Genomic DNA, 23,455 nt, shown 5'->3' with positions numbered 1-23,455 from the left:
TTTACGAATTCTCATCGGAAGCTTTCATCATTCCCTTCCTTCAGTTTTCTGAATTTATTTAGGATTACTTAAGAGCGCTTCTCGTCTACATCTAGTCACTTTCGGACAGTATATTCAGTTCAGTGAATTCAGAAGTAGAATACTTTGTATTATTACTAGCACTCTGAAACTAAATGTCAAACTTTAGTTGCAGGCGGAGTGACTGCCGTCACTGAGCGGAGATGGGCGTTCTGTTGAGAGCTAATTAATCTATTCATTTGAACTCAGGAGCTGATGAAGCCCTCTCAGCGTATCACGACAATCTTTCCTGTAGTTGATATTTGGTTACTTCTCATTTTTCAGATACCCGGAAAAGGTGTATTTTGACATTCCTTAAAAATGACACGCAGATTTGGTGCGTCGAACTTCCTTCCCTGTTGACGTAAATAATTATTTCAAATGGAAATTTAAGCTGGCTAATAAGAAGAACGAATCTAAACAGGAACTGCCTTACAGTTGCACTTTACTCTATTCAAACGAAAACTTATGTTCATGAGGGGTCGCTGTGCTCTTCAGATATAAAAGAGTGGATAGTTTATCAAGTCCTCACAATTATAGGTACTGAGCATCTACGCGAAACGTGCTGAAATACCTACAATGAAAGCTGTGATAGTCCTTGCTTTCACCGCATTTGCCCTAATTATGTGAGTATAGCTTCCTTCCCGCTCTTTGTGGTAAAGGAATCGCCAGCAGTGACCGCTGGCTCGCATTACAATAGTAAACCCTCCTTTGCGAACGAATAAGGATTCTGCGGTCGTGGCATGCTTGTTTTGCTAAGCATTTATGTACCATTTTGGACCATTCAGTATGAAGATACAAGAAAAACAATTGCAAACTCTTGTTGAAGCATCGGTTACCTGGTCGAATTCTAGAGAGCACAGTACAATGTTTCGTCGATCATCTACAACTCTAAAAAATTACGGAAGCACCTATACCATCAAAGCTGCTCTGCCGAGATCAAATTATCGTACGTACATACGCTGCCTCGGACAATCGGACGACGAGGGCAGTGTTGGATTGTGAATGCTTTTTCCCCGTTAAAATATTTTTGAGCTAATATATTTCGGCTTTACTTCAATGCATGAAACATTATGCAGCGAGATGTCAGCTGCATTCCTGTGTGCAAAAAATAAATCACCTGAAACGTGCAAAAACAGCTGTCAAGGGGAAAGAATTGGCAGATCCCACGAACAGTGGGAATCGATGATATGCGAAGCACGAATGAGAAAGGTAGATATGCCACTATAAAATCAACACAACGTTACGAGGTGGAGGTAAATGATGTCGTACATGACTTCCAAGTCATGATTATCATGTTTGGATGTGTCGTTCACCTTAGTCATTGATTCACGTCACGTGATACCAAATTTAGTATATTTGGAGCTAGCGAAACGGCCGCGAGCACGATACGAGCGTGATATGTTATCATGTTCTTACATGACACGCGCGTCAGGGTTATCATGTTTGCACCAGTATATACTTGGTCATCCACTGACGTCACGTAGCACCAAATTTGGTATATGTTGAGCTAGCAATATGGCCGCGAGCGCATCATGAAGGACACAATATACTCCAATGTTGCACGCACGCAAGGCATAGTGATGCTATGTTAACAAAACACGAGCACTCTATATTCTGACGACAGGCGCTACCTGCGTCCGTGGGTGCGCCGCGACGGCAACAGCGCGAAATGCAACATGCTGCATTTCGTGCCGATGCATTACTCAGACAACACTGCGTCTCCCTCTTTTCGTGATGGATGGACGCCAGACTTGCTTAAACGCGCATGCGTCAAAGCAACGCAGCGCGGCGCGTGCCTGCGAGTATATGGCAGGACCGGTATCTGGCGGTGCAACGCCGGCGTGACGCAACGAAATGAACGCCGGCGAGCACGCGCACCACGTCACGTCAAAATGTATTGGCGCCTTGGATGTGGCATTTAGTTATGTTCTCACATGACACGCATCTCATGATTATCATGTTTGCACCAGTCAGAAACTTTCGACATCCATTGACGTCACGTAATACCAAATTTGGCATATGTGAAGCTAGCGAAACGGCTGCGAGCGCATCATGACTGGGGCATGCAGTCATGTTATGTGACACGCATGTCGTGATTATCATGTTTGAATGTGTCATTTACCTATGTCGTCCGTTCGCGTCACGTAATACCGAGTTTGGTACATGTGAAGCTAGCGAAACGGCCACGAGCCAATCAGGAGCGTAGCATGCAGTCATGTTGCCACATAACACGCATCTCATGTTTATCATGTTTCCACCAGTATCATACCTTCGTCATCCATTCACGTCCCCTAATACCAAATTTGGTATGAGTGAAGCTAGCGAAACGGCTGCCAGCGCATCATGCACGTGGCATGTAGTCATGTTACATGACACGCATCTCATGATTATCATGTTTGCACAACTCGCATACCTTCGTCATCCATTCACGTATCGCTATACCAAATTTGGTATATGTATTTGGTATATGTAACGCTTGCGAAACGGCCACGAGTGCATCATGAGCGTGTAATGTAGTCATGATGTTACATGACAAGCATGTCACGATTTTCATGCTGGGGGTTTGTCACTAGTGTTTGCCTAGCAATCATGTCATAACATATCAATTTTGCAACATGCCATGTGAACGAAACCACCGCAAGGGCTGCAGAACCATGAAATGTAAATCATGACATTCATGACATACGTGTCATAATTTTCATGTTACGCCTAGTCACATATGTTTTTTAAGCAGTCGTGTTATGCCATACCAAGTTTCGTATCGGTAGAATAATCGAAACAGCCAGGATAGCTAAAAGTCGTAGGTGGCTACATAGATACGCTCAATGTCGCTGAAGTTCGCTAAGAAATGCTTCGCATTTAAAAGCACTATGAGCTCATATCCTGTCCGAGACTTGTCCCGTGTTATCCGTCATTGCACTATCGTTTCTGATGAAAGATGCACTGCGGTAACTTTCTACAAGCTGCAACCATCGAGTCTCTCTGGCATGCATCTTAACTTCTTTCAACTTTCAGTCATCACTGTATTCCTTCGAAGCACTCAACTCCATTGTTTTTATCTTGGTAGCAATTATTTGGATACTTTCAGCTGGTTTCGCCATCACCGCTACGTCCACCGTGATGTCGCATACTTAGAGTATAAAAAATAGGTGATGCGATCGCGGTTGGTACAAATTCCTGGTTGATACAAACTTTTTCTTTCGTTCCGGCCTTCACCGTGCGCGCAATGGTCAAGGAAGCACGCCGTACTCTCAGCGAAAAGGACATCTCTAACCCCATCTTGTTTCCTGCTCACACGGGCCATTTTGAAGGCTGCCCCACCAACTTCAACGAGCTGGTCTGCTCCAAGGCAAGAGGTATGACGTTCCGCGCCCACGGTGGTTCTCTCTTGCCCACGACGTTGGTCAACAAACATGAGCCCACGACATACAATGAGCTAATGCGGCACTAAACTGTATGCTCCAATTTTTGGCTAACCTCCCTGTCTTTCCCTAATTTTATTATCTCTCTGTGTGTCTCTCTACACAAGCAAGAGGATTTACATCTTTCCCGCAAAAAACTACACTGAGTTCAAGCGATAATGCTTATACTCTTACAAACAGATACACAACCAATTCTAGTTTTTTTCATGAACTTCATCACGATACTTACACTACCAGCTCGTGCCCCCGTTGTGGAGAAGGAGCTATCTTAGAGCATATTGTCGTGACGTCAAGACAGAGGTCCTATTTGAAGACGCTGAGAAAGCAGCAGTGGGTTGGTCTCTTTATCTTTTTATTTACCGCGCGCCAGAAAGTTCCTCGTCTTTCTCGTTCTTGTGTTCTGCATAAAGCATGCAGATGCGCGTATGCACAGTTGCTTTCGTCTTTATCGCGGGACGCACGTGACATTTGCCTCCCTCCCAAAATGGCATTGTCCCGATGCGCAGTCAAGGCCCTCTACTTATAAAAACGCACATATGCCCCGGCAACCAAAGGACAAACTAGAGTTAGCTGGACAAGTAGGGTTTCATCCGGATGACATGCACGATCTCGGGTGAGCGGTTTCGGCGACTGGAACTGCAATCGCCGTCGGCAATAACTTCGTAGTCGATGTCGTTCAATCGTCGGATGACTCTATATGAGCCGAAGTATCGTCGTAATAGCTTCTCTGAAAGTTCGCGTCGACGTATGGGGATCCAGACCCATACCTTGTCGCCTGGTGTGTAGGTTACCAATTTATGTCGTAGGTCGTACCTTTTCGCATCTTTCTGTTGCTGGTGACAAATACGCACGCGGGCTAGCTGTCGGGCTTCTTCGGTGCGGTGACCAAATTCTTCGGCGTCAGCATGAGTGTCGTCACACTCATGCGGCCGCATAGCGTCCAACGTTGTAGTGACTTCGCGCCCGTGTAATAAACTAAACGGCGTCATTCCGGTAGTTTCCTGCCGGGCGGTATTATAGGCGAAGGTCACATAAGGCAAGGTTTCATCCCAGTCCATGTGTTCTGTGTCGACATACGTGCAGAGCATGTCTGCGAGGGTTTTATTAAGTTGCTATGCTAGTCCATTCGTTTGTGGATGCTACGCCGTTGTTCTTCGGTGAGCTGTACCGCTGAGCCTGAGAACCGACTCCAATGGTTCTGCAATGAACGCAGTTCCTCTATTCATGATGGAAACTGTTGGAGCACCGTGCCGAAGTACGACGTTTTCTATGAAGAAATGAGCCACCTCTGTTGCTGTGGCCCTCGGCATGACTTTAGTTTCTGCGTAGCAAGACAAGTAATCGTTATCGGTGGCAACAATGATCCATATGTTTCCTGTGGTAGAAGTTGAGAATGGACCCAGGAAATCCATTCCGATTTGGGCGAATGGCTTCGCTCGTACTTGGACGGAATGTAATAAGCCTGCCAGCCTGCCGGGGGGTGATTTGCGTCTTTGACAGTCGGCACAGGTTTGGACGTGATGTTTTAGAGCAGCAGGTAGGTTCGGCCAGTAGTAACTGTTTTGCACATGGTACAGTGTTCGAGTGTAGCCGAGGTGATCAGAGGTGACTTTATCATGGCAGGCTCCAGAATATCTTTTCGCAGGGATGCAGGGGCGATGAACAAGTATGGGCTGCCGGTGGGAGAAAAGTTTTTTTTTTTTGTATAGGACGTCCTTTCTTAAACAAAAAGATGGCAGTCCTTTAACGAAAACTCGCGGCACGTCTTCACGTCGTCCTTCTAAGAAGTTGATAAGCGGAAGCAAGTCAGGGTCGCTGTGCTGCTCTTATGATATAGGGGCCGCGTTGATGACTCCCGAGAATTCGGCGTCCATAGCCTCATCATTAATAGCGGCAGGCTCGATGGTTGACCGCTAGAGACAGTCTGTGTCGGTGTGCTTCTTCCCTGATTTGTAAATTATGTTCATTTCAAACTCGTGAAGCCGAAGGCTCCAGCGTGCTAAACGGCCGGATGGGCCTTTCAAGTTAGTGAGCCAGCAAATCGAGTGGTGATCGCTGGTGACCTTGAATGAGCGGCTGTACAGATACGGTCGAAATTTGAGAACCACCAAGACCACGGCGACGCACTCTGTCTCGGTAGTCAAGTAGTTTTCTTCCGTGCGAGTGAGCTCTGCTGGCATACGCTATCACTTTCTCGGAGTTTTCTAGCGATTGTATCAGCACGGCGCCGAGGCCTACATTGCTTGCGTCGGTGTGAAGTGCTGTTGGCGCTTCCTGGTCAAAGTGCGCAAGAACCAGAGGTGTTTGGAGGCGTTGGCGTAATTCGTTGAATGCAGTCTGTTCATTTTCGCCCCAAAGAAAGCGGACATCCTCTCGTGTGAGCCGCGTCAAAGACGCTGAAATAGACGAAAATTTGGCGATGAATCGTCGGTAATAAGCGCAGAAGCCTAAGAAGTGTCTCACTGCTCTTTTGTCATGCGGTGCGGGAAACTTTGCGACAGCGTCGAATTTGCCCAGGTCAGGTCGAACACCTTCCTGGCTGACCACGTGGCCTAAGAAGCAAAGTTCGCTGAAACCAAAATGGCATCTCTCTGCTTTTAAAGTCAGGCCAGCCAAACGTATAGCTTATAAAACTGCAAATAATCGACTTTGGTGTTCCGCGAATGTAGCTGAGAAGAAAATAATGTTGTCTAAATAGACCAAGCATGTCTGCCATTCCAGTCCCGATAGCACTGGGTCCATGAAACGCTGAAAAGTGGCTGGCGCTGAGCTTAACCCGCATGGAAGTACTTTAATTTCATAAAGACCGTCAGGCGTCACGAAGGCAGTTTTCTTATGGTATCTCTCGTTGACCTCTATCTGCCAATAGTCACTTCGCAGGTCCATCGATGAGAAATAGCGTGCATGCCGCAGCCGATCGAGAGAGTCATCTATGCGTGGCAGTGGGTAGACGTCTTTCTTCGTGACTTGGTTTAACTTGCGGTAATCTATACAGAAACGCAAGCTGCCGTCTTTCTTTTTAACCAATACCACGGGGGATGTCCAGGGACCTTTGGAAGGCTGTATTACGTCATCTAGGAGCATCTTCTGAGCTTGCTTTTGGATCTGCTCGCGTTCTTTCGGAGCCAGCGGTCCTCTCCAACTGGTCGAGCCAGTCCTCAACATCTTCACACGGTTCTCCACGGAAGAATTCGGGAACACGAGGAGTCTCAAAAGTTACCTGGTAAGGATGAGTCGTCTGGGCCGGAGGAAGATTCGCAGATGGTGAAGGGGCCGCCATGTTGGTAAGAGGAGATGTAGTCAAGAGTTCTGGACTTCGCCCTAGTAGGTGCCGACTGAATCAGTGTACTGGAGTCGTAACAAGATGTTGAGGTTCTGGACTGGGTGTACGGTCCTGAACAACGCACTCCTGCATCAGATTGCAGGCCCCTGCACCTCCACCAGTGTCGTGACGTGAAGACAGAGGTCCTATTTGAAGACGCTGAGAAAGCAGCAGCGGGTCGGTCTTTTTATTTACCGCGCGCGAGAGAGTTCCTCGTCTTTCTTGTTGTTGCATTCTGAATAAAAGCGTGCAGATGCGCGTATGCACTGTCGCTTTCGTCTTCATTACGGCACGCACGCGACAAAATGTTCTGGCGATGACCCTCGTTACCGGACAGTGATCAAGCCAACCCTGGAAAGTGGTGCTCCGCCAGAAATACCAAAAAGGAGGGTCAGCTTTCGACCATCCAGAGAGCCCACGACGCGGCGGTCAGGCTCATACCGCCCGTCTCAATTATGGAGAAGCCCACAGCACGTTAGTCGCGTTACTCAGGACTACAAAAGTTCCTTCATACATCCATTCAACCGAGTTCTATTGGCCTGCAGTGTAATGAGTTGCGAACCAATTGTTGCGAACCAATTGTACATTTTGACCAGCCTGACACGACTGTGCCACCACGTAGTTACGAACGAGCTGCCCGAGTTGTTGCGGAACACGCGACAAGCACTCACGGGCGTGGGAGCCCAGTTGCAGGTTTGCGTACTGCACTGCCAGGTCGTCAAAATAAACCTTGCATGATATACGTGTTTAAGCACATTAAGAAATATACAAAAAAACACAGGGCAAGCGCTTTTTTAGTGCGCCTAAACAGCAGCGACACTATAGATTTCAGAAAACTAACCTAATATTAATTCTCTTGCAGAATGTACCTTCTGTGACGCATCATAGCTTCCGAGATTGTGCACGGTAATATTGGAGGACTTATTGCACCGTCGCGTGCTTTAGCATTTATATTATAGACAATTTCCACGTCGGCTCTTTTAGATGCGGAAGCATCTTATACTCGCGCCTTGTAGTGCGCCGTCCGCGCCGTCCGCACCGCTTCTCGAACATTCGACAGCTGACGCGCGCGCATGCGCCGTCGCGCCGTCGCCCACTCTTCCACCATCTGTGCATCCCTTCCTCCTCTACACACCGCGCGCGCTTCACTCCTCCACCATCTGTGCACCCTTCCTCCTCTACACACCGCGTTCGACATATACAATTCTCCTGATTCTCCAGTGGACGCGCATGTGGCGTCGCGCTTCGAGAACATTCAACAGCTGACAGTGCAGGCACCGTCGCGCTGTATATATACTCAAGGTCGGCGCTCGCTCGCTCAGTTGCCGCTCGTCGGTTGGTTTGTACGGCGCGTCGACGTCCAAGGTCGCGGTGAAATGAATTCTAACGAATCCACAAACACAATGATCGACGTCCCTTCGACCAGCGCCGCCCTTTCGCATACGTGTGTACGTGTTCACTCATTTAACACCCCCTCCTACAACCACGTTAACCAATTTAGCCATCGACCCAAGTAAGTCGCAATTTAACACCCCATTTCACAACCACGTTAACCAATTTAGCCATCGACCCAAGTAAGTCGCACTTTAACACCCCGTTAACCAATTATATGCTCCGCATCCTCCTCAGTGTTCCCCCGAGGGAAGCTGCGGGCAATTTTTTTTCTTAACGAGTCGATGCATGCCGCTTTCGCTGCACTTTGCCTACACGTGGCTGCCTTGAAGATGCAAGCTGTGTTCTCTAATCGCACTATGTGGGGTTGAAGGTCCCAAAACCGCGATAAAATTATGAGGGACGCTGTTAAGCACAGCTCCAAAAATTTTTATCATCTGGCGTTATTTTTAACGTCCACTGAAATCAGGTAGTAACGGGCATCTACCACATCGCCTTCACCGAAATGCAACTGCTGCGGCTGGGATCAAACATGCGACCTTCGGGTGAGCATACAAACCACAGGGCAGACAAGCTGTGTTCCCGCACAACAAGCATCTTGCGATTGGTGGATGAGAAGTGAAAGATGACGCGGACGACCTGGGCAAGATCATTAAACTGACTCCGAATAAAAAGATGGTCCCTTCTGCATCTGAGTTGCCATAAGCGAATGCATTAGTGACTCTGTGGGTTTTTAATTTTTTCTAATTTTAGCACAGTCATGTTGGGTTTGCACTAGCACGCTCTCTAGGTGGTGAACGTTACGAATGATGACCGGCTTGGCGAGCTCTTCATGCACGCAAGAAATCCGAGGGTTCTTGAAGTAATATGCATGAAGCAAACGCCGATATTAATTATCCTCTTTGACGGAATTAAGTTCCAAACTGCGTTATGTGCGAGACGACCTTGATTCGCTGCACCTTCTACCTACTACAGGTTGACAGGCGCCTGTCGAACCTGCGGTAAACTGGGGCATCGCTCGAACGTTTGTTCGAGCAGGTGATGACCCCCACCTTCATCACCTGCTGGAACTGTGGGGTCTCATCACCTCCTCAAAACCACAACTGCCAGCCAACGTGCTCCATTTGTGAAGGAGCGCATTCGACGGTGGATCAGGCCTGCAAAAGCAGGTAACAGGTCCCTTACATTGTTCAGCGTAGAAGGTGACAACGCAGAAGAGCAAACAAGCAGCGTGGGGAGTTAGTGCCACAGCAAGCAGCCGGGTCTCGGTTCAACCAGGGGGGGTGAACGTAGTACCCCTCGGTGGAGTACAAGTTACCACTCTCGCTCTAGGAATCGGTCGGCCTCCTGTGTCCGGATTCAGCAAGGACTTACCTGGGCTGATCGATTGGGTCATCGACGTGATTCTCGCACTATCGTGCAGCGCCTGCTGCCAGAGCAAAATACCGCTAGGATACAGCAGCTAGAGCGTGAGAATGCAACTCAGAGGAGTGAGCTTCAGGAGACCAAAGCTCTAGTTGAGAAGCTCAGACAGCGTGAACGCATGGCGGACGTGACAGTGAACGCTCAGCAGGCAGACGCGCAACCTGGAGGCGGTAAGCGAAAGGCCGCTGACTCTCGTGTAGATTTCGAGGACTTCAGCGACTTCAAACGAGAAGTTACAGGAGTGGTCCGTGAAATTAAGGACGCCGTTGCTGGTGTGAGCTCCGTAATCCAGACCCTCTCTGCAAGGATGGCGAGGGTGGAACAAAACTTAGGTAGCAATCATGGCACAGGAAATTAAGGAATTAATAACTTGGCAATGCAACTGCGTGAGCTACGTCAGGAAGAAGGCAGACTTGCAGCAGTTCATTAGTTCGCAGGTGAATAAGACAGCCGTAACACTCCTCCAGGAGACCCCTAAAGCAGAAGTGACCCTCCGGGGTTATCGCTCCGCGGCCTGCTGGGGGAAGAAAAACGAGGAGTCGCCACTCTTGTTTTCAAAGAGTTCTCTTTTGAAGTTCTTGACGTCCTAATTTAAAGGTAGAACACATATTTATTGACTTAATTCCAAGCTCTCAGCTTAAGGAGCACCTCTTCATACTGAACGTTTAGAGCTTGTCATCACCCACTCGGGAACTTTTCAATGCGATTCTGTACAAAGCCTCCGAAATCACCGGGTGGGCACCATTTACAGTTGCTGGCGACTTCAATGCGCACCATCAGACATAGGGCTATATCCGTAACACGGCTAAGGGAGGGCGTTTCTGCAGCAAACTGATAATTCTAACCTGTTACTGGTTACTGATCACAACCTTCCCCCACGTCTGGGCAGCTATGTAGTGAGGGGCACCACGCCGGACCGGGCTTTTGTCAGGAACGTTGAGCGCTCTGGCAGAACTTGCATGAGAACTTGGGGGACGACCATTTAATTGTGTCAGTCTCTCTCGAAATTAAGGCACCGCCGCCACGGGTTTTCAAAATTGTTAATTGGGACGCCTTTCGGGAAATTCGAAAGCAGCATGAAAAGAACTACGATGACCTCGGCCAGCTATTCAAGCAGCTTAAGGCAGATGTTAAAACTGTCACTAGGGTGGTGTACACGGATATTAAAATGGATCGCATAGACAGTCGCCTAGCTAAGCTTCTTGAAGTCAAGAACTCTATACTTAGCATATGGTGTACGCAGGGACTCAGCAGGTGACTCAGAAGGAAGATTGCTCTACTGAGTAAGAAGATTGAATCGTACAGTCATGCCTTAGCCAGATAACAATAAGATGAGGTCTCTAATGTTGTCGCCGGACAGATGCGATCAAGGGCCAAGGGGAACATTCTCAAGCATCTCCAAGGAGATAGACAGCTAAAGCTAATCAGAGACACACTGTTGACCATCTCATTCTCAAGGAAACGTCTGCTGTGCTGTCCGATGATCACATCTTGCAACAGCTGGCAAATAGGTACCTCCCCCTGAAGGCTTCCACGGGGCCAGACTACCCAGATTTCTTCAATCTGCAGAAGGTGGAGCTAGAACCCCCTTTAGCGTAGAGTAGGTCAGGGTGGTCCCTTATGGTCTTAACGGGAAGTCGTCTCCCGGGCCAGATGGCATTACTGACAGGTTACTTAAAAATCTGAACGATAGATCGATTGAGGTACTAACTGATGAGGTCAACCGGGTTTGGGAGTCGGGGCAGTTGCCGCAGGAGTGGCGAACGGCCTCTGTCATCCTCATTCCTAAGCCTGGTAAACATCTCGGGATCGACACGCTGCGACCATTCTCGCTCACGTCTTGCGTGTGTAAGGTCACGGAGCATGCTATTCTTGACTGAATCTCCCGCTACATTGAGCACAACGAGCTCTTTCCTTTCAACCTCATTGGTTTTCGTTCAGCTCACTCTACGCAGGATGTAATGAGAATGATTAAATATCAAATCTTCGATATAGATGCCAGAGATGTTCATGGCATTCTGGCACTCGATCTCGAGAAAGCTTTTCATAATATTTCACATGCTCACATACTTGATTCGATCAGTGAATCAGGCTTGGGGTCCCGCTTTTATGGTTTCGTCCGCTTTTTTCTGAGGGATCACATTCCCACAATTTAACTTGGGGACCTCTGCTTCAAAGAATTTCACCATGGAGCTCGGGGAACTCCTCAGGAATCGGTAATTTTACCACTAATTTTTAACACAGTGATGACGAAACTTTTGCTAGAGCTAACTCGTATCGACCACATCGGACATGCGCTCTATGCAGATGATATTACTAATGATGCACTGAGGGTAGAGACGGAGACGTTGAGGATTTTCTGCAGCAGGCGCTCAGGTGCACCGAAGAGTTTCTTTATTGCACAGGGCTGCACTTGTCCATCGCCGAATCAAAGCTTCTTCTCTACACACAGCCACAGAAACGCAAATTCGCTACCATCCGGGCCAGTTCCACCGGAAGAGATAAAGACCGAAATTCACACACGACAGGGGCAGGCGATCCCCCGAGTCGACAAAATCTGAATTTTAGGCGCGTTCCTGGAAAAGCATGGCAGTAACTTTCATACTTTTACCCGAACTACGGCGAAGGCGGGATGCATGATCAAACTTATACTGCGGGTATCCAACAGGCATGAAGGGCTTTTTGCAGCCAATCTCACGAAGCTTTTCCATGTCTTTCTCATGAGTGACATAAACACATTGTCCTAGCGCACAGATGGGAAAGGAAAGAGCAAATGAAATTAGATGCAATTATTACAAAATGCGTTAAGAAAGTCTTAGGACTTCCATACAACACTAATGAGGAAACGTTCAAGGTTCATGGTATGCATAGCACATTTAACGAGATTGCAGGAGCGCAACAAGCAATTCAGGTTGCAAGGCTTCCAAAGCTGGCAGGCACATCCTGGAGTTCCAGCGCTGCGAGCCCACTTTGGTCGCAGACAAGAAAAGATACAACTTCCTGCTAAAGTGAGGGAGCAGATCACGGTAGCACAAATTCTAAGAAACGTTCACCCATTCTACAATGTAGGTCACCGGGTTGCTAGGGCTCGGTTGCTCCTCAGTTTCTCTGCTACAATTCCTGAACTTGTGACGTTCGTTGACGCAGCATAGTATCCTGGAACAGCCAATTTCGTGGTTGCGGTCACTGACCTTGATGGTAAACTTCTCACGGCAGCATCCCTTCGATAAACCACGCCGGCCAGGGCAGAGCAGGCTGCTATAGCACTGGCTGTGGCTATTCCCACGCACACGTGAATTTTTGCAGACTCTCGGGCTACTGTACGAGCACTCATGACGGGGTCAGTTTGTGAGCAGGTGGCCCACATTCTTACCAAAATTTCAAATAGTACCGCAATCCATGGTCATATCACCTGGTTTCCTGCTCACATGTCCACCATGTTAACCCATAATGCAAACGAGTCTGCTCATGCCCGCACACACACACTGTCCCACCGTGACGGGCATCCGGCCTCTAATTTGGGGGAAAGCCTCCAGCATCTTGATTCCCTCCTCACCTAGCTTCAACGAAATACGAAAGCCATATCAATTGTCCAGGCGTACGTTCCCGCTCTCACACCCACAACTATCGGGGGCCCCGTCAATCACTATACGAATGCTGCAAACCGGTACTTACCCGTCACCCTTAGTTTTCAATAAGTTTATTGACAGCATAAAGCCTCACTGCGCTCATTGCGATGAGAGACAATGTACGTTATTCCACAAGCTCTGGCAATGCACCGCGCAGCACGATGGCGAGCCTCTTACCAAAGAGGACGCCTGGAAGACTGCAGTCACAAGCTCGAACCAGGAGGTCCAAATCCAGGCTATCTAGAGGTCCAGCAATTTGGGGTAGGGACATTCCCTTACTGTTACAACATGGGTGTGGCCCGCAGCCAACCCGCCCTCTTGAAGGGCATCGGCTCCTCAGAACAATTTGTCTATAAAGTTTGTTGACTGACTGACTGACTGAGTTCCTAGATTCTGAGGTTTTCTGAGATATATGCTGACATGAGAAACAAGGAAGTCATTTTGATTATTTGATGCAAATAACTTCTGCGGAGTCCCACGAAACTTATTTTCATGGGCTGAAAGGTGTTAACTTCACTTATAAATATGCACGTGATGAGTGACGTTCTTTTGTGTTATTGTCTATCTTGGTAATTAACGATGTTTATCTCGCTCGCCCTTAGTAAGTGAAGTAGAACTGCCTAAACATGGGCATTCATGCCCGTTTCTTCCATACCCTAAAACGTTTTGTACTTTTTTTAGACATGACTGCTACAGCACAGAAGAGGACACTACGCCAATGTCATTTAAAGACAAGTGCGCCAATGTGGTAAGGCATCAGAATCAGTCATCAGTTGATGCTTATGCTTACTTTAAAATCAACTGCTACCAACTCCAGCATAGGCATGAATATGAAAGTAAAACAGAGTAAAAATCTACTGAATGTTTCACAGGTTTACTAAAGAAACATCGCAAATTGTCGTTAATGCGAAAGCGAAACATATAACGAAGCAAAAAAAGTTTGTCATAGGGAACTTATAACTGTAGTGTACTGGCCTAAAGCAGCAATAGAAGATGTCGATTCTGTAAGTGTCTTCGTAAATGTGCTATTGCAAAAGCAGCTTTTCAAACTGCGAAGACATTCTAAAATTCTACGCAAATTATATTATAATGTAGATGTAGCTACTTCTGAAAAAAGCACAATACAATAAAGTGACCACGCAGCACGTCGATTTGTCGATGGCGTTGTTTGCATTAGCGCTGACTAGCGGTTGCAACATAGGTGGAAGATTTTGGTACTTGCTTTTCTTCTAATCATAAAAGGCAGATTGATAACTCGCGGTTTTCCTGTCAACATGTATCTTGTTGTCCACAAACACCAGTCTCCTAAGTAGTGAAATAAATTACACGCTCACGAAGAACAGAGAACGTCTTTTCACAATAGCATTAATACCTGTAACTCTGAAGAAAAAAAACAAATGCTCCTCATCCTTTGCACTGGCCATGGCGGCGACCCTCACGCCCGCGATGGTGTGGCGTTGTAACAACTTCGTGCCCTGAAGTGGAGTTGCATTTTACACCACGAGAACACTGCTTCGAGAGTATTATAGTAAAGCTTAGAGCATGTCACATTTATGTGAGAATCATGTGAGAAGCAGCTGGTCATGCTGAAGACTCACAGGTCTCCGGTGTCACTTTCAAGGTGGCTATCACGATTGGAACCACTTGCACTCATGGTGTCACTGATATACATCATCTGTATCCATGATTGCATATGAGGGCAATGACAGCTTTGGGAACACACCACCATCTTCGTTTTTATCAACTCGATAAATACAGATACCTAACAAAGACGCGCTCAAACTCGCTCAGAAGCTTTGACATGAACCCACTGCAACCGAGCGGCACCGTCATTGTTTACTGGGACATTAAAAACGTGGAATGAATCCAGAAAACCTCAATCTAGAAACATCACAAAACGAAAATACCGCATGAGATAAACTTTCATGATAACAATGAGAATGATCTTGAGCATATTAGCCACGTCTTTTGTTTTTATGTTTTCGTTGATGCTATGCAATACATAAACGTTAGCGATCACTGACTACACGCAGAAGCGTAGTAAAAAAGTGCCTGCTTTGGCTTCATAGTCTTAATTGTGCTGCCGCAGAATGTTCTCGCCAGGTATAGGTACGCTGTTGCGAACACAACAAACGTCAGGGTGTTTTTTTTACTGAATTCTGCATAAAACAGCACAAGGCACAAATTCACTTATTGGGGCCAGTAACGGCTCGCCGTCGATGCTGGACTTTTCATGATTTCGTTTCGTCGTGTAATGCCCGTCATTTGGTTTTTTTTTTTTGACAGGTAATATCTGCAGAATGACGAAGGATAGCATAGTGAATGCTGGCCTACGACACAAAAATTATACTTATTTATAGCGTATTGGGTGCCCAGCAAGTGTGCTTGCTGCAGTTACCGATATAGTGTTTAGGAAAAGCTCAAAATGGTATACAAGGTCTCTCTTCCAGCTTTTGATTTGACTGTGGCGCACGTTCTGCGCAGGCTTGGTGTTCTTTTTTTTTGTACTGACCACAATTTCATCGCTCGCAGAGTGCAACCATCTTCTTTGATGAGGGCGAAGGGTGGGGGGGGGGCTGCTGATTACCTTGAGCGGATGACTATACAAGCATCCAGCCTGTTCTTACTACCTGATGTCCACCACTAGCCATTGGTTGTGACGCAACTATTGCACAGACCCTACGCTGGTCTCGCCAACAGATGAAAACCGGTGTCTTAAAGAAGTACGCTCGCTCTAAACGTGGTTGCAAGGGTAACAATATTCTGGTATACATGAACTGTCACTAATTGCGCAAACATGCCTCGTTGAACTTATCACGATTTCAACGTCGTATGAAATTCGTTACGCTTGCAAATTACAGTGCACCGAAACGCTTCTTTCAAACTCCTGCGTTGTAAACGCTGTCTACGTTGTAAACATAATTTTCGCGGACGAACTTCCTGCATTTACGAAGATTGCGTCTCCTGAAACTCATTGCACGTCATAAATTGGCTTAAATCTAAAGCGCCACATCACCGTCGGCGGCAGCTCCATGGTGCATTTGAGTTTAGTGAAGCATGTGGCCGCCAGCCTCCCTACTCGAAACCAACGAATTGATTGATTGACTGATTGATTGATTGATTGATTGATTGATATGTGGGGTTTAACGTCCCAAAACCACTATATGATTATGAGAGACGCCGTAGTGGAGGGCTCCGGAAATTTAGACCACCTGGGGTTCTTTAACGTGCACCCAAATCTGAGCACACGGGCCTACAACATTTCCGCCTCCATCGGAAATGCAGCCGCCGCAGCCGGGATTTGAACTCGCGACCTGCGGGTCAGCAGCCGAGTACCTTAGCCACTAGACCACCGCGGCGGGGCGCGAAACCAACGAAGTATTATCAACAGGCGCTTTTGAGCACCGGTTTCACAGCGTTCCCTGGGCAGAGAGGAGGGCTTAAACTAGAATTTATCGAAGCATTCAACAGTTATTGAAATATGCCGGAAGAATTTGCGCTTATGTGTGAGTGGTGCGAATAAGATGATGACCGGATAAAGGTAACAGTGCTAGAATCATACGGCTTGTGGAAATAAAACCGGTCTGCTACTGATGCTCTCTCGTTGATTATTAAAAAAAACAACAACTTGGGAACATTGACTTGGCAAGCACAACTTGGCAAGCACAACTCCAAACAACTTGGCAAGCACAAGGCTTGCCTAAGCAAAGATGGTCGATCCTCCAGCAAATTCTGCTTACAACTTAGAAAGATGTACTTACAACGTACCAAACATTTTGTTACAACATCTGAAAACCCGCTCACAACAAGGTAATTTACTTATGAAGACGCAGCAACAACGAATTACAACTTAGTGGGAACTGGTGTCAGCCGATACAATTGGTTATTGGCCAGTTTCGCTGTGCCATGCTTTGTGCAAGTTGGTGTGGTTTCCCAGCATTATTTTATATTACCGTTTCTATTTTCACTCCTTAATTCTTTTGCGACCATGAGCGCGTATAGCTGTCACGAGATTTTTAAACGAAATAACCATTTACTACTATATTAAACAAGAAACAGTAATACAAGGCACCAATGATGATTTTATTTGTTGTAGTATAGTGTTTTTCGATACAAGGTGGCCGCACTTGTCAACGGCTTCACAACAGATTTTATGGCTGATCCGCTTTCTGTGCCTAGACTTTCATTGCGTTGCCACCTGATGCCGCACGCGATGTATCTTATTACGTAATTAGTAGAATGGAGAAATATTTGTTAACGATATAATGGTACGATTTCACTAGGCAAAAAAAGGTCTGCAAAGTGAGCAAGACAATTTTTTGGTCATTTTGGCGCTTTTTTTTCATCAGTGGCAACAGGGTTAGTTGCCTCGTACAACTTCTTTGTATTACAGGTCTTTTGATCTGGTTTTTTTTACCATAACGTAACAAACTACCTTTTTGAGACTGGTTAAACTTCCTACGTTCCCCTTCTTTCTTCGCCTCGTGCTCGTCTTTACATGCTATGTGCCAAAGCTCTGCCTATGGGGTGCCGTATCTGCTTTTTAGATCGTTTGCGTCAAGACTATTGCATCAACACACTTTATTAGAGAAGAGCAACGATACTGTAACAATGGGTGCACCTGCCTCGTTGATTCGCCTTTTAGAGATATCGCTCAATTACAAGGTAGCATATAGCCCAAATGTGTAGAGACTCAGTGTCGGAACTTGATAAGTGTAAAAAGTGCTCATTTAAGTAGGTAAAAGAAGCGTGCAGAAAAGGTGCTCATCTACGAAAATGATTGTCTTTCTCTTTAGCGACTACTGAGGAGTAAATAAACACACTTCGCATACACCACTCTTTACATGTGCAAAGAGTTATATCTTAAAATGTACTGTATTTTTTTTAGACATGCCACCGTACTGTCGACAATAGTGGGAAAAGACGCATTGATGGCTGCCCCCCGGGTTGCCGATGTGTTCTCCAGGGACCCGATAGTCGCGATCATATGAATGGCTCATGCTACCTTTTGACCACGACCAGAAAGTCGCAGTAGCGAAATTCCTGCAACAGCAGAGCAACGACATTCTTGAAATGTTAAGTGAAGAAGCAAAAAAAAACACGTTACTTTTTTCCTCCAAAAATAAACGTATTTTCGAGATTACTACAAGGCTGTCGTATTATTCTTTTCTAATTAGTCCACATGTCCCGTTTTGCATTAGGACAACCTTCTACGTAGTTTTGACATCTATATTAGAAGCAACACGCTTTAGCTGAACATATTAGCTGCAAATTTTCACTAAATTGGCACAACAAGCTTACGCTTTTTTTCTAATGGGTTAAAAAAAACGCTGGGTAATATAGCTGTCTTCCTCTGTTTCTGTATAATATATAGCAGTTATTTCAGAATAAATTTTTGTACGAGTGTTTACTTGAAACATACATAAATATATTTCAATTGGCATACTTGTGAAATACATACATGTAAGACATCCATTAACCCACAAGAGGAAGGTATATAGCAGCTGAATCTTGCCGGTACATACCTACGGAACAAAAACATGAAAGCATATAAAGAGTGTTCAGTTTAAATTGATGATGACGCAGCGAGCAATGAAAAGAAAAAAAATGATAAGTGTAACTCTAAGGGACAAGAAGAGAGGAGAGTGGGACAGGGAATAAGCAGCTGTTCAAAGGCATCGTAATTCAAATCAAGAAGAAGAAATGAACTTAGAGTGGGCACGTAGCACTTAGGCAGAATAACCGCTAATCATTAAGGATAACTTACTGGATTCCCAAAGAAAGCAAACGCACGAAGGGGAGGCAGAAGGTTAGGTGGGCCAATGAGATTGAAAAATTCTGCAGGTATAACGTGGCAGCAGAAAGCACAAGAACGGGTTCATGGGAGAGGCCTTTGCCCGGCAGTGTGCGTAGTCAGGTTGATGATGCTACCGATGATGGTATCGTTTGACTGTCTTCACAAAGATTCGTCACATAGCACCATAAACGATTATTACAGCGAAGTACCGGAAGCAGAACTTCAATTAAATTCATAAATAGTCCTGATAGGAATGCTCGCGAGTCACGGAGTATCTTAGAATTAGATACCGCTACATTTATCTGTGTTAGAATGCATCTGGACAAGTACGTACGGTATCTGCAACTTCGATTCATGCAATAATGCATCATTACCCTAAGATAGAGTACCGCCATCGAAATGACACAATGCGAAACACTAAACGTTTAGAGAACTCCGCCTCTTACGCGTTTATAGTTTGAAAAGCTAGTTGAATAAAACTGTATACATTGAAATTATTTTTCTTTCCTAGTGTGAACAAGCAAACCCAAGCACGCCGCCATTTGACTGACCTTGGCCCAACGTTTGCAAATGACGGCAGCAATATTGGCCTCAAGTTTTTTATTCATGCTCGCACAATTTTTACCCACATTGGTCCCATGTCAACTAGCCGGAGTTAAACCGATGAGGACACTCCGGCGTTGAATCGATAAAGGCTTGCCGGCGCTGCTCTGAGACAGATCTGCCGTTATTCAGCCGATGAGAGATATTGTGTCTATTGGGCACGCTGGCATGGCAGGGGTGGAGCCCGGAGTTTTTTCTGGGAGTGCACTGACGAGAATTATGTTCCTTCAGGCAGGGGGGGGGGGGGGCAAGAAGGCACAGAACTTATTGTATTTTAAATATGCTTGCTCCTACGGTGGCAAAGGGGGAAGCAGGCAAGAATTTTTTTTAGTGGGAGGGGAGGGGTCTATTGCCTACCACCCCCCCCCTACCCCGCTTGTGCCGCCCTTGTGGCGTGGTGTCGGCCTCGCTCGCATCGGGAACAACCGGTGTGACCGCTTTCACCGGTTATTACGGTGTGTTTCCACATAGTAAGTAAGGTAATACTATACCATTGTGGTCTTCACGTAGCCAATTTAGGTGGAGACAGCGGCGATAACTGTTCGGCAAGTACAGCAACTAAATTTAAATAAACCCGACACACATGTAAGTGAAACGGCTGCATGCCGACTACGGTAATTCGGTATTGCTGTAGTTAGTGTATTGTAAATCAGCAGCGCTGAAAACCTATTCACTGCTTAAGTGTATTCATCGAATATTGTTAGCGCTGTATTCGAAAGATATTAGTTATCACAACGAGTGCTCTAATGGCGTGTCGGCGATATATTGCGTCTATTGGCCCACGCTGGCCTGTGCGACGCGGAGAAGAAAAGTTAATATTGTCTCCGACGCAAAGAGGTTAAAAGCCGTTTGCAATAACTACGCATACGCGTAGGTAATGTAGAAGCAACGCATTTGCAAAGTGATAGAAACAATGTTATTCACAAGCATGACTACACACCTGCTGTTCCAGAATAACGACATCTTAAAGGAACATCTATACATTTGTAAGTACCCTAACCAACATCTAAAACAATTCTGCAGCCACCGTATACCTTAACGAAAGCACAAAGGCATGATCGAGAATGGAATCAGAAGAAGATTTACAATGGCTTCAAGGTTATTCACGATACGTTCACAATATTTAAAAATGTAGAACGAGAAAAAAATAGGCATTAGAACTAATAGAATACACTGGCCATTTGTGTTTTGAGGACGGCATCAGACTTTTCAGCAATGACGGTGACAAATAACAAAAAATTACTAGTAATGTAAATTGAAGGAACGTTAAAGTTAGATTAGAAAGGACCCGCAAAAAACATAGAAAATTTTAGGAAGCCCGGCAAAAAAAGCAATTTGAGGAGTAGAAACCCGGCAGCAAGATAACCTGATTGCGTGTGCTTATTGTTAAGAGAGGAGCCACTATATACGAAATGTTTATCAAATTCTCCAAAAGGTCAGGTTGTGTTGATTAGCAAACGTTATGAAATCGTAACACATGGCTAAGAAATATCTTTTCAGTGTAAATCACAATTATTAAGGGATAAATAAAGAGCCAGAAACATGAATACTACTAGACGGGACTTGAAATAATCACGAGTTGTACCACCAAATCATATATGTTCTATACATTCAAGCAGAGTGCACACGCACGCATGCGTTGCCCATATCAAGGTAAGATGGCAACGGAGAAGAACCGTGGATGAAAACCTCTCACAAGTGCCCGTTAGATCAGTAAGAACACGAGTGAATAAAAACTGCAAGTGCATAACAGTAAAAGACTGCACACAAAGGGATGGTCAATAGCAAATGTGTGATAAAGAGAACCAAAATATAATTATAACAGATGTAAGAGCAGTTAACACGCAGCCGTATGCAAAGCGCGCGAGTGTATTACGGAAGCACGGGGCCACTCACTGCTAGAAGCGGGGATAAATGTTGAAAAAGTGCCAGAATATTGCCGCGTATCCATTTCGTTCACGATGTTGACTTCTCACCACAGATGCCCACACACCGCAGCTTTAGAAACCTGATAGCCGGAGCGAAAAAACTCGCCTTCCATGCATTAATGCAGATGTTGACCAACCTATATTTGAGCGATGTTTGGCGGTTAATACTAAGTACATTCACCAAAAGGAGGTACTTTCAATTTACATCAATAAATACTATGTTATATAAAGCGTCAATACTTTAGTGACGTCGACCAACTTGCCAATGAAGCGGCCATCTAATGCGAGTCAGTCATACCTTTGAAGTCCACTGTTTTAGGTAGAAGTGCCTGTGCTACTGATAGTGTTTAGTCATTGTCATATCAGAAACTAACGAGAGAAAGGAAACTATTTAGTCGACACTACCTTGCTTCTCGAGTCATACGTGCCGCATAAGCACGACACACTAAGTGCTAGTTCGTATTTTCACGAGTACGCCAATTCATGTAGCGACTTTCTGTAGCTTTCACGACAAGAATTAAAGTGCCTATTGCTCTCTCATTGCTATATGGTGTATTCTCTATTGCTATAGATTATCGCCATAGTGTAAAAAAGGTAATCAACAAAACTCCTCGTAATAGTTTTGCTCATGTGCTTTTTTTGGTCTTACTTCGCAAAACCACCATATAATACTTACACACCGCGTATATTGAAGGGCTCCAAAAATTTCGATCTCTTGAGGTTTTCTGAAGTAAACCTAAATTCAGTACAAGAATCTCACTTTCTGCTCCATCGAAAACGCGGTAGCCGCGGCCGGGATTCGACGCTGCACAGTAAAAAAATTTTACACCCAAAAGGGTGTAAAAAGGGTGCTTTTACGAGAAAGCACCCTCTGCAACACCCTTTAACACCCATCAATGGCCGATTGAAAAAAAATTACGGCATATTCACGGGGTGAATGATGAAGAATGGGCGAAGCTCAGGAGGGATTCATCGGTAAACTGTGAATCTTCCGTGTAATTCGCCCAGTCGATCATCATGTAAAGACGTGAGAAACGCTGTGTGTGTGTATATACACAAATCAACTTTTATTTGTTCTTAGACGATGGATGGCTTGCGAGGTCCCTTCATTATGACGGCTTTATGGTCTGTGAAATGAAGGGAGAGCGGTTCCTGTATGGGTTGCAGTGGGCAATTTGCAAATACTAGGTCTATGCATGTTCCTCGGATCGTGGTAGGTTTCATATGGTCAAACGATATACGTCTGAGTGCATATCTAGAAGCCATATGTTGGATAAGCCAATTATTGTCTATGATAGCCACGTTAAAGTCTCCGAGTAGTACAAATGGTCCATTCTTGTATTTGTTCTCATAATTTCGTAACGCAGTGTCTATGAATGTTTTGATGTTCCCGGTCGACAGGTTGGGTGCGAGGTACATGGTCATGAGGACGATTCCAGAGTCAAAGAGTTTGATGGCTGCATATTCTCCGTTCTGGCTTTGACTCGTGAGTGGTAGTCTGAGATCTTCAGCTGGTGCCTCGCGCGCTCGCACATCGGGATTCTGTCTGCGAGCGCGCGCTGCTGCCGCCTTGCGCTCTCTCCGCTGTGCAGCCTTATCCATCCGGCGACTCCGAGCGCGCGCCAACAGCGAACGGATTTTATTACAACGCTCCCCCTAGCGTACGTCGCCGCACTAAATCGAACGATTGCCTTCAACCAATGACACGCGCCATATGTGACATCATTCCTATTTTATAAGATCTCGCGTCTTTCATCAACTACATGTACCGCTTTCTAGTTTATAACATCTTGCATCTTTTCATCATCAGCTACAAGTACCACCATCTAGTAAACACTACAAGAACTAAACGAGAGGTGGCTACATACAGGAGACGG

General features: G+C 45.8%; 1 protein-coding gene across 1 annotated transcript; it reads left to right on the top strand.

Moving 5' to 3' along the window:
* Positions 1–504: 504 nt before the first annotated feature.
* Positions 505–18,399, top strand: LOC119160007 (complement inhibitor RaCI2-like). The gene is made up of 3 exons (XM_075888348.1): positions 505–683; positions 13,932–13,998; positions 18,139–18,399. Exons 1-3 carry the CDS (start codon positions 637–639, stop codon positions 18,283–18,285), a joined length of 261 nt encoding a protein of 86 aa, XP_075744463.1. The 5' UTR covers positions 505–636; the 3' UTR covers positions 18,286–18,399.
* Positions 18,400–23,455: the final 5,056 nt, after the last annotated feature.

Source organism: Rhipicephalus microplus, chromosome 3, assembly GCF_043290135.1.
Source record: "Rhipicephalus microplus isolate Deutch F79 chromosome 3, USDA_Rmic, whole genome shotgun sequence".
Classification (NCBI taxonomy): domain Eukaryota; kingdom Metazoa; phylum Arthropoda; class Arachnida; order Ixodida; family Ixodidae; genus Rhipicephalus; species Rhipicephalus microplus.
The sequence above is the reverse complement of the archived record's forward strand: the minus strand, read 5'-3'. Positions and strand labels throughout refer to the sequence as shown.